Source organism: Phocoena phocoena, chromosome 16, assembly GCF_963924675.1.
Source record: "Phocoena phocoena chromosome 16, mPhoPho1.1, whole genome shotgun sequence".
NCBI lineage: Eukaryota > Metazoa > Chordata > Mammalia > Artiodactyla > Phocoenidae > Phocoena > Phocoena phocoena.
The window spans coordinates 5,174,574-5,189,256 of NC_089234.1; the positions used below are offsets into that span (position 1 = coordinate 5,174,574).

At 45.8% G+C, this 14,683-nt stretch overlaps 1 protein-coding gene across 1 annotated transcript in view; it reads right to left on the reverse strand.

Annotated features, from left to right (window-relative positions):
• Nucleotides 1-14,683, reverse strand: part of DOCK1 (dedicator of cytokinesis 1) — a 474,607-nt gene that overhangs the window by 326,977 nt on the left and 132,947 nt on the right. The window contains exon 17 of the mRNA XM_065894212.1: nucleotides 974-1,101. Within this exon, the coding sequence (XP_065750284.1) occupies nucleotides 974-1,101 (128 nt within the window). The remainder of the gene's footprint in view (nucleotides 1-973; nucleotides 1,102-14,683) is intronic.

Consider the following 14,683-nt stretch of genomic DNA (forward strand, 5'->3'; position numbering starts at 1 on the left):
GTGGCCCTGTACACCTGTCCAGACACACCTGGAGAACCAATGTCTTTACATGTGTGTGCACATGTGTGCCCAAATGAATGTGCTGGGTACAATGGGGTCATGGAAGCATAGGGTCAGATGTTTCCATATGTGCCCGCACCAGCTTTTGATTAAGACAGAAGGTCAGTGGAATAAGCATACAATTGAGAAATGCAAAAGGAAATACCATTTTAAAAAAAAAACAGCCAAGAAAGCACAGGAAAAAACTGCCTGTGGGGGGAGGAACCCAGGAAAAGGGGCAGAGAACTGCTCTTCTCAAAACTCTCGGACGCACTTAAAACAACCAACAACTACTATGTGCATGTATAAAATAATAATATTATCTATTTATCAAATATAAAATAATAATTGAAAGAAAGTAGGCAATTAGCCTCCTGTTGTTTACTTCTAATTTTTAATATCAAAGCCTTTGACCTTAAATATCAAATCTAAGTCTTGGAAGTCACTTAGCTGAGAAGTCATAGGAAACAAACATAAAACAGTATCTTCAGTGCTGAAAAGCACACGTGGTAATATAATCATCGTGCTTTACACATAAATAAAAAATAATTTGAGGATGCAACTCTAGAGAGAGAAAAAGAAAGGGTAACCCTTAAAATTCAGGCCATCCTTTTTTTTTTTTTTTTGCTGTACGCGGGCCTCTCACTGTTGTGGCCTCCCCCATTGTAGCACAGGCTCCGGACGTGCAGGCTCAGCAGCCATGGCTCACGGGCCCAGGCGCTCCGCGGCATGTGGGATCTTCCCGGACCGGGGCACGAACCCGTGTCCCCTGCATCGGCAGGCGGACTCCCAACCACTGCACCACCAGGGAAGCCCCCGGCCGTATTTTTTTAACTGAATCAAATACGACTTGGTCCTGGGAGGCTGGGGCCCCTGGGGATCGCAGACCCACATTTGCTGCAGGGTCCACAGAGGTAGCCCCGCCATTACTCACCACGTCCTTCCTGTACAGAACCTCCAGGATGTTGCTGAGCAGCTGGCAGCAGGCCTCCAGATCTTCCTGTCTCTCCAGATGGTACTTGAGCTGATCCGTCATCATGGGAAGCAGGATCTCTCTGCAGTCTGCAGGGGACACCGGGTTGCCAGTCAGCAGGAGACCCACCAAGATGCAACTCTGTTTGCTAGAAGCTTGTTTTCCTAGCTTGTGACACTGCATGTTACATTTACATACTCTGCAATGTGAAACTGACATCTGGAGGGGGTCAGACTACTTGACTGGGAGGAAATCACTTGTTTCCTTATAAAATAATTCACTCACGTGTGCACGCATATGTGTGTGTGTCACCATGTAAATATACAACGACAGTTCACAAACAAACATATACATATTTACATATGTCCAACAGTATGTACATAGATACAAATGCAAACAGGCGTGCTGGGGTTTTAACTAATTTTCTGTGTGGAACTGTATATTTACTGATTTCCAACTTCAGAAGAAACACTTGTTACAACAAAAACTATTTGAATTGCAGCTCTTCTTATTTCCTAGGAAGACCAGAGCATGGTTCCTTCCTGCTCCCACACACCTCCCGAAGTTTCCTGAGCTTGGCCGGTTCATAGCTTACTAAATTCCCCACTTAATGTTTACCCACTCAGGGACAACTTTCTGCTGGGCTCACATCTGCAGAGGGACGGTCTGCAGGGGGCTGAGAGCTCAGGCTCTGGAGTGAGGTTGGCTGGGTTTAAATTCCGTTGGCCTCCTTGCAAGGTTATCTCGGGCAGAGCTCGTTACCTCTCTGAGCCTCGGTTTCCTCATTGCTCACATGGGCACAGTGGCACTAGCTACTCACAGGTCTGAGGTACAATGTACTCCTGGCAAGGTGAGGCAAGAAGGCCTGGGCCTGGCACAGGTGAGATGCTCAGGACAGGGTACTTGCTCTTATGATGTGATACAGATACTGGTGAAGAGCCCCGGCCCCTCTTTGGTCTCCCAGAGCCCTGGGCTAATGAGGGAGGAGGCGGCGGGGAGCAGGTATTGACCTTGGAGGTGAAAGTTAGGGAGGTAATACATTCACCTGCTGGGAAGAGGAATCAGAATTTCCCACAAAGTGAGGGGGCCATCCAGGAAAAGGAACCCTATTCACAAAGTCAAGTAGACAGGAGCAGATGACATATTCACAGAGCCACATGCACAGTTCAGGAGGGTGGGGAGAGGAGAAGCAGAATAAAAGACCAGGCGGGCAGCTGGATTTCATCCTGAACATGATGGATGAGACAGAAAGAGGTGGAGAACTGGAAGATGCTGACAGGGAAGGGATATGTTCAGATCAAAAGGCCAGAGACAGCAACCGTGATGGCGCCAGGTAGGGCAGTGGAGATGGGAGGCTCATCTGGACAGACTGGACAGGTTAGCTAATGCAATAGTCCAGGCAAGAAACAGTAAAGGCCTGACCTCCTGCTACAGTGGCAAGTTTGAAAGAAGAGGCCTTGAACAAAAGCAAACTGGAGGCAGGCTGAACACAGTGGCAGGTGATGAAGTGGAGAGGAGGGTGGGGGCTAAAGGAGAATCAAACACAGCACCCAGCGTCTTCGTGACAAGTTCATCCAAGGCACCATGTGATGCCATCCAAGGAGAGGAAACTTGGGACAGAAGGGTGTTTAAGGGCAGAGAAAAGGACCAGGTTCTGGACACATTGAATCTGAGTTGCTGCTGGATATCCAAGTGGCCTCATCTAGTAGGCACATGGAGAGAGGGTTCTAGACCTTAGAGATTTCCAGCCTTACAGACTGAAGAAGCAACAGCCCTAGACCATAATAAATGCCAAGTATGTGAATAAGACCATCAAAGAGGAATGTGTAGAATGAGAAGGGAAAACTGTGAACAGCAGTCAGGATGTTGGTATTAGAACAGAAGATGGAGCGAGGAAAGATGTGGGCTGACGCAGAGATGAATGACATCACCCAAACCAAGGGAGGGCAGGTGGCCAGCGTGGCCAAATATGGTGGCAAGAACGGGTAGAAAAGCACAGCCCTGGGATGTGACAATAAAAAGCACACCGAGGAGAATTCCCTGGCGGTCCAGTGGTTAAGAGTCCATGCTGCCAATGCAGGGGCGCGGGTTCGATCTCTGGTCAGGGAACTAACTATTCCACGTGCCGTGCAGGGCAGCCCAAAGATCGAAAAAAAATAAAATTAAAGAAGAAATAAATAAAAGCAGATGGAGTCCTTCTCAAGGCAGCTTCCTGGAGTGGGATGAGAAGACGAAAACAGAAGCACAGACATGGCTCTGGAAAGCACGGCTGTGAAATAAAGGCACGCTGGGGTCTAAGGATCAAAGATCACTTGGGTTTTCATTTGTTTTTTAGATAGGACAATAGAAAGAATGTTCAGAAAAATCAAAGAAAAATAATGAACCAGACACAAATAAGATTCGAGATGAAATGCAATTACTAATTGTCTCTTCCTGTTGGGAACTCCTGTTTAACACCAGCACCATCCATCCCCCAACGTGAACTGTCTGCTGACAACACCAGCTCTGTATGGTGAAACCAGCCCAGCCACTGTAGGTCCCTTTAAAATGCAGTGCTCGAGAGAAAAGACAGCAGAGCTCGGGAACATTAAATATCCTGTGCTTGTTTTTAGAATTTTACCCTTTAGGACTTCCAACGTTAACGATACCTAAAAGCAAGTTTTGCATTAATGTTTCCTGAGTTTTCTGAACATAAGGAAAAAATAAGCATGCAACATTGGAATGGTTCCTGAAAGTATGCAGAGACTTGCTTAGAAGACTTTCCCAAGAAGTACACGATAAAGAAGGCATGGGGCTGGAGGCGCGAGGCAGCTCAGGGGGAGGTGCAGAAACCGCACACGCCCTTCCGCTCCTCTGCCCTCCAGGGGACCGCATGTAGGAAGCTCACGCTAAGGCTTTTTCAAGCTCCATTTTGATTTAATCCCTAGAAAAGGAACTGACAGCAACTCCATTTTTCCAGATTGAGTTTTGTCCAATGAATATATGAGTATATGCATTTACCTGTTGATGTCACCATTACAGTAACCAATACGTAGGCAGGGGTGACGCAGACATGCTGCAGTGCTGCGTATCTTCCGGGCAGGGGCCAGCCGGGCTTGGATGACTATGTTGTCAGGGGTCGCCGAAGGTGAGGGAGTGAGAGCACAGCACAAGGAGGCGGCGCTGTCCCATGGGGACCAAGCAGTCTCTCCACATTGGTGCTCCTGGATGTCACGGGCCGTCACACGATTCCCTTATCTTCCCACCCAACCCTTCCTGTGACGCCAAGGGTGAACACAGGACCCCACGGAGAGCATCTCTCTGAATGCCACAGCCCCTTGAACTTGTGATGGAAGTGCTCCCAAGTCGAGACGGGCTGCCAGCGTGGAGGGGAGGGGGGAGCCCAGGCATCAGAGAGCCGCCCAGGGACAAACCCAGTCCAAGGCACATGCCACAGGAAAATGACCACGTGCAGTGAATCCAGCCTGAAAATGCAGTTGCCCAAAATGCTGACCCACTGCATACACGAACTCCACAAGCATCCCAAACCCAGTGTCTTTGCTACACAATCCTGACGCTCGCAAGTTACATCTGCCCCGGTAGCTCTGCTGACCTTCCACACCACAGCACAACATCCACAGTAGGGGCTACACTCCCAGCTCCCAGCACCCAAGGGGCAGGAGAGGTCCCTGCACAAAGCTGTCTGAGTGCAGCCCCGCCTGCGTTCAGCCTCAAGGTCGCAGGCAGGACATCTCCAGGATGAGTCCTCTTTCCCTCCCACATCACCCAGTGTGACCTCAACAGGGGGTGAGCCCTCGGCCACCCCTGTCCGCGTGGTCATGCCTGTCACTGCCGCCACCGTTCTGGGTTAAGTCTAGTTTCCAAGACATGTCAGTGGGAGAAGTAAGAGCCACGAAGAGCTGAGCAGGTAAAAACAGACCCTGACCACATGACCAAGGAAAACATGACAACGGAGGCTTAGCAAAGCCATGTCTGAAGCAAGCCTGGGAGGGACCCAACAGCGGTAGAAGGCCAAGTGGGCTTGCTAGGCCAGCGCGGGAGCAGGCGTGTGTCCACGAACAGCCCTAGAGGATCAGGGAACACAGCTCTGGACTCAGAGCTTGCAGAAATGGCTCTTTAGGCCCTGGCAACCCATATGCTCTGGCCAAAGTCCATTCCATACGGCCTCATTTATCTGTCACACTGGACAGGCAGGTGTGGACTTCACCGTTCTCAGAAGTAACTGAGTGTGTTGGTGTCATCTGTCAGAATTATGCCAGGGTGAGGGAAGTGATGGCCGCCCTGTCCATTTTCCCCGGGGAGAGATGCTATCAGCCATCCTTGGCTACCTGGTGGGAACGCCCACCCTCCACCCAGCCCAGGGGTCTGTGATCGCTCTGTGCATTTGTTATCCAGCCTCTTCTGAGGCTTTGGACACCAAACTTTTGGACACTTCGCTACCATTTTGTCACGTTTAGAGACATTTCATTCTCTTAGCCCCTGAGAACATTAAAAACCCATTTGTTATAATCCTTCAGATGAACCCATAGTATTTACACGTGGGATGTTTCCAACATCCATAGGACAACTGTAGCTCTAACTCCATAACCCACCCCATCTCTGGCTGGTCAAGATAAAGGCAGGTCATGGGGATAAGCCTACTTCATCGAGAGAATGAAACAAGACACCACGAGCAGGACTTTGTGAGGGTCCAACATTCCTGTGTGGAGGACCACACCTCCGGCCCCAGGACAGGGCCCCATCCCCCAACCACACGCCCATCACAGGACCAGATCACCAGGCAGGAGCAGCCTCTTGCCTGGGCTTTTCTTACAGGCACAATGACCACCCCAGGCATCTCATGCAGGCCTCCAAAGACAGAAGGTCACAGGGCAGCAACACCTTCAGAAACACGTCCCAGGTCCCCACAGGAAGAATGGCAACGCCCCAGAGTCCTGCAGCGGCCGCAGGGACCAAAGCTGGAAGCAGCCCAAGTTGACACACCCACCTTCTTGGTGACCCGTGATCAGCAGGCCCCAGCTCAGCCCCCCGACGGACCTGGGGACAGGCAGGCCTCAGGTGCCAGCTCTGGGACTGCTGGAAATTACGACTTGCTCTGTGACCTGTTTCTCCTTCCTGGGACACAGCCTCCGTGAGAGCAGAGGTCTTGTTCTCATCCACGGGAGTAGCCCTCACACATACACTAAGACCTGACAGTGGAAGTGTGTGTGTACATGCGTGCACACGTGTGTGCAGTGACTTCAAGCGTGCGTGCAACTGTGTGTGTGTGCACGCATGCATGTGCTCGTGTGCAGAAGCGCGCTCTTCCCAGCAGGACAGCTGCTGCATAGGACTTCTGTCCATAGGACTTTTTGTCCTTTTTCATGCGTAAACCTAGCACTTTGCTCCTATCAGTTGAGGAAGGACCTGCAGCCGAGGGCCGCCCCATCGTATCCTAGGAAGACACCAGAGGGACAAAGCCATCATAGCAAGATGGCTCCTGCCTTTCTGGTGACGCAGTGTCACTGGATGGTGTCCAAGCCGATCCGGACAGCAGTGTTCAGGCGCACGGGCACACGTGTGTGAGTGTGTGTGTGCTCGCACCCGCACATGAGCGGTGGTCGGGGGTCACTGTGATTACAGGTGCAGGGTTAGCACAGGAGAGTCTGCAGTGAGAAGCAGGTCCACCTCCTGGTGCCGTCCCAGCCACCCAGCAGCCCCCAACCAAAGCAAAACTAACCTCACTTTACAAAGGATGTCCCTACTCTGCATTTCAGCTCCTTCCAGTTTTGTTTTCAAGAAGTGGTGGGACACAAGTTTGGAGTAACACTAAAGATCCTGAAATTTTATTGTAAGTCAAGACAAAAAATTAAGAGCACAGAGGAAGCTACTACCCCCCACAAACACACACACACTCTCACACCACACACACTCATACCACAACTCACACCACACACACTCACACAACTCACACCACACACACCATACACATTCACACACACCACACACACCACACACACACACTCACACATACCACACACACCACACACACACCACACACACCCTCACACACTCACACCACACACACTCACGCCTGCAATGAGCTGTTTTAAAGCATCCAAGGAAGAGGAATCTCCTGTCATATTCTGAGTGTCCCAACTCAGTGTCCTGAATACCCTTCTCCATGAACAGGATGTCATTTCTCTAGCATGATTTGTGCCAATTGTCCCATTTGGTTCAAAACAGATGGCCCAGGAATCTGACAATCCCCCCACTCGAGGAAAAAAAAGAGAAAAGAAAAAGAAAGAAAGAAAGAAAAACAATCAAACAAACAAACCCTTATATTTTAAAAAGAAAACACATTTCAAATAAACTACCCATAGATAAACACACGGAAAACAGCTGCAACAAATACCTGACTGGAAGTCCAGGAACCTGGGTCTATTCGATTTTGTTTGTTGGCTTTTTAATTGGAGTAGAGCTGATTTACAATGATGTGTTAGTTTCCGGTATACAGCACAGTGATTCAGTTATACACATATCTAACCTTTTTCAGATTGCTTTCCATTATAGGTTATTACAAGATACTGCTTCTCACAAGGTCCTTGCTGTTTACCTGTTTTATATATAGTAGTGTAATAGTTAATCCCAAGACTCACAGACATAGAAAACAAACTTACGGTTGTCAAAGGGGAGGGAGAGGGGAGGGACAAATTGGGAGTTTGGGACTAACAGCCTTTTTGATTTTGGAACAGCCTTTTGGCCTCACTGAAGTTCAGTTTACCCGTGCACACAGGAAATCATAAAATCCACCTTGCTCACTCTTTGCCTTGAATCTCAGGCGAGTGACTTAAATTCTCTAAAATCCTTAATTGTCCTTCTTTGCAAAATAGGCCTGATATTGTTAACCCCTCGGGTTTACTGTGAGAATTAGATGATATAATGTGTGCGTCTGGCAAGTAGTAAGCATTCAATAACTAGCAGCTGTCAGTAACAGTAACAGAAATAATATTATTATGCAAAGTCAGCCTTTTCAACGAAGTACACACAGAAAACTAATGCCTTGGAGTGTGCTATCCAGTAGGGTAGCCAGTAAACCCCTGAAATGTAGCTAGCAGCTGAGGAGTAGAAGTTTCCATTTCAGTTAATTTTATGCACTATTTTAACTTAAATGGAAAAAAAAGACATCTGATTCAGTTATTGTTAACCACTGTTTGGAACAACGGGAACAACTTGCGTATGTAAGTCTACTTTTCAATGGTAAATTATATTAAATGTTAAGATCAAGCATCTGTGATGAAAACAGAGCATCCAAATTGAGATGGGCTATAAATGTGAAAACCACACGGGATTTCAGAGACTTCGTATGAATCAAGAATGTAAAACATGCCAGTTGTCCTATTTAGATCAAAGTCATGTCGACATGATATTTCAGATAAAATATATTATTAAAATTAATTTCACCAACTTCTTTGTACTTTTCTTTCTTACTGTGGACTGTATAAAATTATAAATTACATACGTAGCTGGCATTCTAACTCGGTTGGACAGCGCAGTCTCGGAGTATGCTAGGAAGCAGATGTTAAAGACCTCTTGTGCGATTTCTCATTTTAATAAACCAGTGTTCACCTTTGGAAGGAGAATCAAGGCCACAGCTTCCTCCTGTCAGATCCTCTTCACATGTACAGGACTGCAGGCCTCATCAGTGCCTGGTAGTCTGAGTCAAGGCATAGGCCTGACCCCACAAGGAAGCGAAAACCAGCCAGCACGGTTGTCCTGGTTTTCGCTGCCGTGCACAGAAAGGAATGCTGACAGCCCGGAGCAGGCAGCCCGTGGGCCCAGACTCCACACAAATCAGCCGTGGGGATCAGAGGTCCTACAACACACCAGCCAGCCTTCCACAGCCCCTTTCCCAGTGTGATCCACTATGATTACAGACAGCAATGATTGCACATCTGTTCATCCTCAGCTGTGCAGGCTGAAGCCATTATGATTAATGCTCTGGTAATGGGCACAGAGTAAAAAATATTAATCTTTATAAACGGTATTCAACAGGCATCATCAGCTTATAAATGTCCAAGCAGAATATCCGTCTATAACTCCATTACAGCTCTACATCAAAGCAAGATGCAAATACGAGAATGAATCTGTCCATTTAAAACTTTCATTTTATGAACACTAAATAATGTGCTTCTTAGTTTTTAGTTTGGTCACATTAAACAAATGATCCATAAAGTGCATTTAATAACCTTGAGCCTGTTACACAGAACTGAGATCCAGATGAACACTTTTACTGAGAATTAAACAGTAAGAGCCATATAAATGGGGGATGCTTGCTCTTCATCTTATACAGTCATCTTACTTTTCAACAATCTAAGAACTCTGTACCCACATGATTCGATTTGTTCAAATAATTCTCTCCTTCTACACACATCTTTAAACACCAGAAATAAAGAAAACAGAGCCAGCAATGGAAGGGATCACAGGAGCAATCTACTCACGTCCAAATTTTACAGATGTGGGAGCCAGGAGCCAGAATATAGGGACCAGGCAGCAGCTGAGCCAGAGTTAGATGCCTGATCCTGAAGCCAGAGCTCCTTTGACCCATGCATGTGCACGTGTGTGTAAACATGTATGATTCCGGTGTCTTTACAGGTCTAATGCACATTAAACTTTTCCAAGAATTACTTTAATTCGCTTTAAGTAAGCTGTGATCATTAGCAGTACCAGGAGGATAAATTCACATCGAGTAACCCTAAGTATGTCAGTTTTCCTTTCTGAACTTCAGCTTCTTTGTCTGTAAAATGGAGTAAATACAACTGCCCTGCACTGTGTTTCGATTCCTACCTACGGGTAGTACCTCTGGAAGGAGTCTGGTAAGAAGATTCTCAGCACCACTTGGCTGAGTGCTGAAATGATCAGAAATAAGATAATCTGCCTGTCGGCTTTGAGGTACCCAATGTCACAAAATTTTAACTGAGAAAGTGACAGAGCAATTAAAAGTATCTTGAGACTTGGAAGTGAACATGGCAAGATGCAGATTGCGGAACAATAGGAAAAAGAAGCTGGTCAAAGACACATCTTCTGGATGAAGCCACCGGGCCTCGTAAAAAGTGTCATCTTTTGAAAGAAGGGAGTGGGGCAGCAGATATTTTGTATCCTGTAGTTTGGAGAAGTATAATCATAGAGGTTAACCAGCCACTAGTATCGTAATAATAAATACTTTGTCAGAAGAAAGAAATGGAAGAAGAACCAATGGAGAAAAATCTAAAATGAGTCCCATTTAAAAGCAGATGAAAAGATTAGAAAGACTCAAACAAAATGCCAGGGAACATAGTGTGGAAAGTACTGGTCAGACCAGGAATCTATCCTCTGGATGGAAATGCATTTAAGGAGGTGGCTTGGTACATTTGAGAGGAATTCGATAGGTCTGCCTATCCTTGGGCAGAATCTTACCACGTGGAGGATGAAAAAGCAAAGAGAGAAAAACAGAGCTGGGGAGTCGTGTGCATGCTTTTACCCAAGAGCGTGAAGCTAACCAAGAACACAGGTTTTGGCCAGTGTGGCCCAGCACACACTCCTCTACTGCTTGCCCCCATACTGAGCTCTACAGTTAAAAAAACAACGTCAAAATCATATGGTCTGTCCGCTCCACCTTGAGGGAAGGACTGTGCCCTCAGGGAGGGATTTACGCAACAGAAAAAAGTAGGGTCTAGAAGGAGAACATAGGAGACTGCAGGCTGACCTGGGGCTCCTCCAACTGTCCCAGGCAAGTTTCTGTACACAACACGGTGCACATACAGAGCTAATCTTGGGGCCGGGAAGGAACCATGAACTGGGGAGACCCAGAGACCTGCCGTCCCAGTGCCAATGTGAGCATGACTAGGTATGGGACAACCAAGGCAGCCTCTTCTAAGACTGCTCTTCATGTCCCCAATATCAAGTGACAGGGACAGGAGTCCACTCAGAGGTGGGTGCAGAACAGACAGCCAACACACTATGATAAAGGTTAGACCAACTACACCCCGAGGAACTTAGCACTGCCAATTTGATCACACAGAAAGAGAAGAGAAAAGGCTACGAAAACTCCGTAAGCACATAAACACAACACTACATGGTTTATTTATGTTTAATCTATTTATGTGTTTATTTATTCACATACTTGTACTTTATCGTGTTCCATATGGCACTTGAAGTGAATTCAGTTTTCAGAATGCATAACTCTTATGCTGGATGTGAAATAGCTTATGAAGAGAGTAGGGGATGGACTTGTAACAAGACAACTCCCTAATCAGCACCACGGTGGTGGACAGCTCCCTGCCTGGGATTTTGCTTGCAGACTAGGACTTGCTACTTAACTCCTGGGTTGTTATCTGTAAATTAAGAAAATTACTCTTTTCCAATTATGCATTTTTAAACTGATGGCTCTGAAGCCATTCTCAGAGGAATCAAACTTGCTAACCAACAGTCCTGAGCACATGGTAGGTACTCAACAAATTACAATGGAATGGGAATGGATATAATTAAGAAACTGAAATTGAGTTCACCCTCCTAGATTCATTAAGCCATTTCTAAAAAGGCTGCACTGTTTTAACAAATGATCTTTTCAAAAACACACATAATGAAAGCTACAGAGTGATATACAGAATGAGGGATGGAAAAAGGTACAGTACTTTACAGACAAAGATTAAAATTTTCTCAGGGCATGAAAAAAAAGAGGAGAAAATTGTATTCATATTCCATCATTACTTAAAGAATTAAGTAACTTTAGGGTTCACAGCTGGTGATGTTCATTAGAAGTCTTCAGCACAACTATCTAATTAAAGTATTCCAGAATGCTATACGAGTGGTACATTAAGTAATTATGGCATATGACGGTCCCAACCCCAATTTTTCTTTCTGTGAAAAGCATCCATCAAGTTAACAAAAACTACTACAGAGTACCTCTGGGTTTAAGAACCCTTTCAATAAGAGAAATACCTCTCCATTCTCCACAGTGGAGAAGCTCAGGAGATTTTATTTTGATTTATTCATGGATCCAAAGCATTAAGAAGGTATATTTTACTATAGGTCTGTATTAAACACACAGCTTTTCTTTCTACGATTTAAAGCACAACAAATCGATTGACAGGGTAATTCTTTTAGAGATATAAAATCTTGGATCAAATCACAGTGAAAACGGTCTAGAAATCTGACTTTGCTAATTCCCACTAGCTAGCCCCAATAGGCATCTGGGCCTTTGCCCTCAGATTTTAAAGAGCTGCTGTAACTAATGTTTCCACCATTAAAAAGGAGAATTTTACTCTGCTTGACAACTGGAAGAATAATTCACCTTGAAAATAAGAATGAGGAAAATTGTTTGAGCTCTCCAGGCCTACATTTTTAAGGAGCTCTGTATTGTTCAAAAATGGAACACAGGGCTTCCCTGGTGGCGCAGTGGTTGAGAGTCCGCCTGCCGATGCAGGCAACGCGGGTTCGTGCCCCGGTCCGGGAAGATCCCACATGCCGCGGAGTGGCTGGGCCCGTGAGCCATGTCCGCTTGGCCTGCACTCCGCAACGGGAGAGGCCACAACAGTGAGAGGCCTGCGTACCGTAAAAAAAAAAAAAAAAAGAACACAAATGGTTCTCATGAACCTAGGGGTAGGACAGGAATAAAGACACAGACGTAGAAAATGAACTTGAGGACACGGGGAGGGGGAAGGGTAAGCTGGGACGAAGTGAGAGAGTGGCTTTGACATATATACACTACCAAATGTAAAACAGATAGCTAGTGGGAAGCAGCTGCATAGCACAGGGAGATCAGCTCCATGCTTTGGGACCACCTAGAGGGATGGGATAAGGAGGCTGGGAGGGAGCCATAAGAGGGAGGGGATATGGGGATATACATATGCAAACAGCTGATTCACTTTGTTATACAGCAGAAACTAACACAACATTGTAGAGCAGTTATATTCCAATAAAGATGTTAAAGGAAAAAAGAAAAAAAATGGAACACAAATGAAGTTTTATGAGGTTGATGAATACTGTGTAAAAGGAGCCTACTTGTTATACTGAAGGAAAGAGCTACAGGAATGGCCCGAGAATGAAGGAATGGCACATTTTCCATTCCTACTCACTGCTAGATTCCAAACATCAGAGAAAAAATAAAAAACAAAGTGGCCCCAATGAACAGTAAGCTTAAACCAAAGTAATCCACCAAGAGTATTAAACTAAACTACTATCAAGACTACAAAGGGATTGTCTTACCACTAAATCTTCAAATCTTTATTCTCCAAATCTTACACTATTCTGCAAAAACAAACTTATGACACAAGATAAGTAGACAGTAAGCTCTAAAGGAAATCTGTCAATTGCTTTGGTCACTTTGAATATGAGAATATGGAAAGGCTAGACCTTGAAAGGCAAGGGAATTCAGCGTTAACTGGAATGAGCTTTCCCAAGGTCTCAGGTTAAGGACTGCAGCAGAAAGCAGCCCATGTGGGTAAGAGCACAACTCCCATCTCAGCTGAAAGGCTTCTTGCAAGGGTGTCCAATGCTCTTGACTAATTTAAAAGTTAATGGTATCTAAGGTTGATTTCTTTTATTCCAATTCCTATAACACTAATGTAAAATATCTGTGTGGGCATAAATCCCAAACCTTGGTGTCCTAGTGTCTATTTTAATTTAATTATATTGAAAATTGTCATTTCTATAATAGGATTTAAGCTTTAATTTTCACAGCTGTTGTTAGATACGTGGGCAACAATATAATCACATGGGAACAAAGCTACAAATGTACAAATTATGAAGCTCTGACCTTTCTGTCTCTTCGTAACTTGCTTTGAAAATCTGCTCACTCCATGCTGCAGATTACATGCAAGAGTCATCTTTTTTGTGAAGCACATAATCTATTTAACCAGCTTTCGAGTAGTCAAGTCACATCTCCAAACAGTGCTTGGAGCCATTACCGCCCATTCATTGGCTGTCCGCACACAGCATGATAACGAGCCCAAGTCCTTCACCTCAGCTGGAGAGGAGGAGCCAGAACAGCCAAGGTGGGTTCCCGGCTCCAACGTGGGGATCCACCCCTCTGCACAACCTCCATTTCCTGCCAGTTACTCTGACTACAAACTTATATTTGAAAAGACAACCTCATGAAATGCTGTGAAGGCTGGGATTTGCCTCCAAATATCTGGGGCAGGGGGAGGGATGGACTGGGAGTTTGGGATTAGTGGATGCAAGCTATGATATAAAGCATGGATAAATGACGAGTCCCACCATGTAGGACAGGGAACTATACTCAAAATCCTGTGATAAACCATAATAGAAAAGAATATGAAAAAGAATGTAGGGGCTTCCCTGGTGGCGCAGTGGTTGAGAATCCGCCTGCCGATGCAGGGGACACGGGTTCAAGCCCTGGTCTGGGAAGACCCCACATGCCGCAGAGCAACTGGGCCTGTGCGCCACAACTACTGAGCCTGCGCGTCTGGAGCCTGTGCTCTGCAACAAGAAAGGCCGCGATAGTGAGAGGCCTGCGCACCGCAATGAAGACTGGCCCCCGCTTGCCACAACTAGAGAAAGCCCTCGCACAGAAATGAAGAACCAACACAGCAAAAATTAATTAATTAATTAATAAACTCCTACCCCCAACATCTTCTTTAAAAGAAAAAAAAAAAAAAGAATGTATATGTGTGTGTGTGTGTTTGTGTTTAA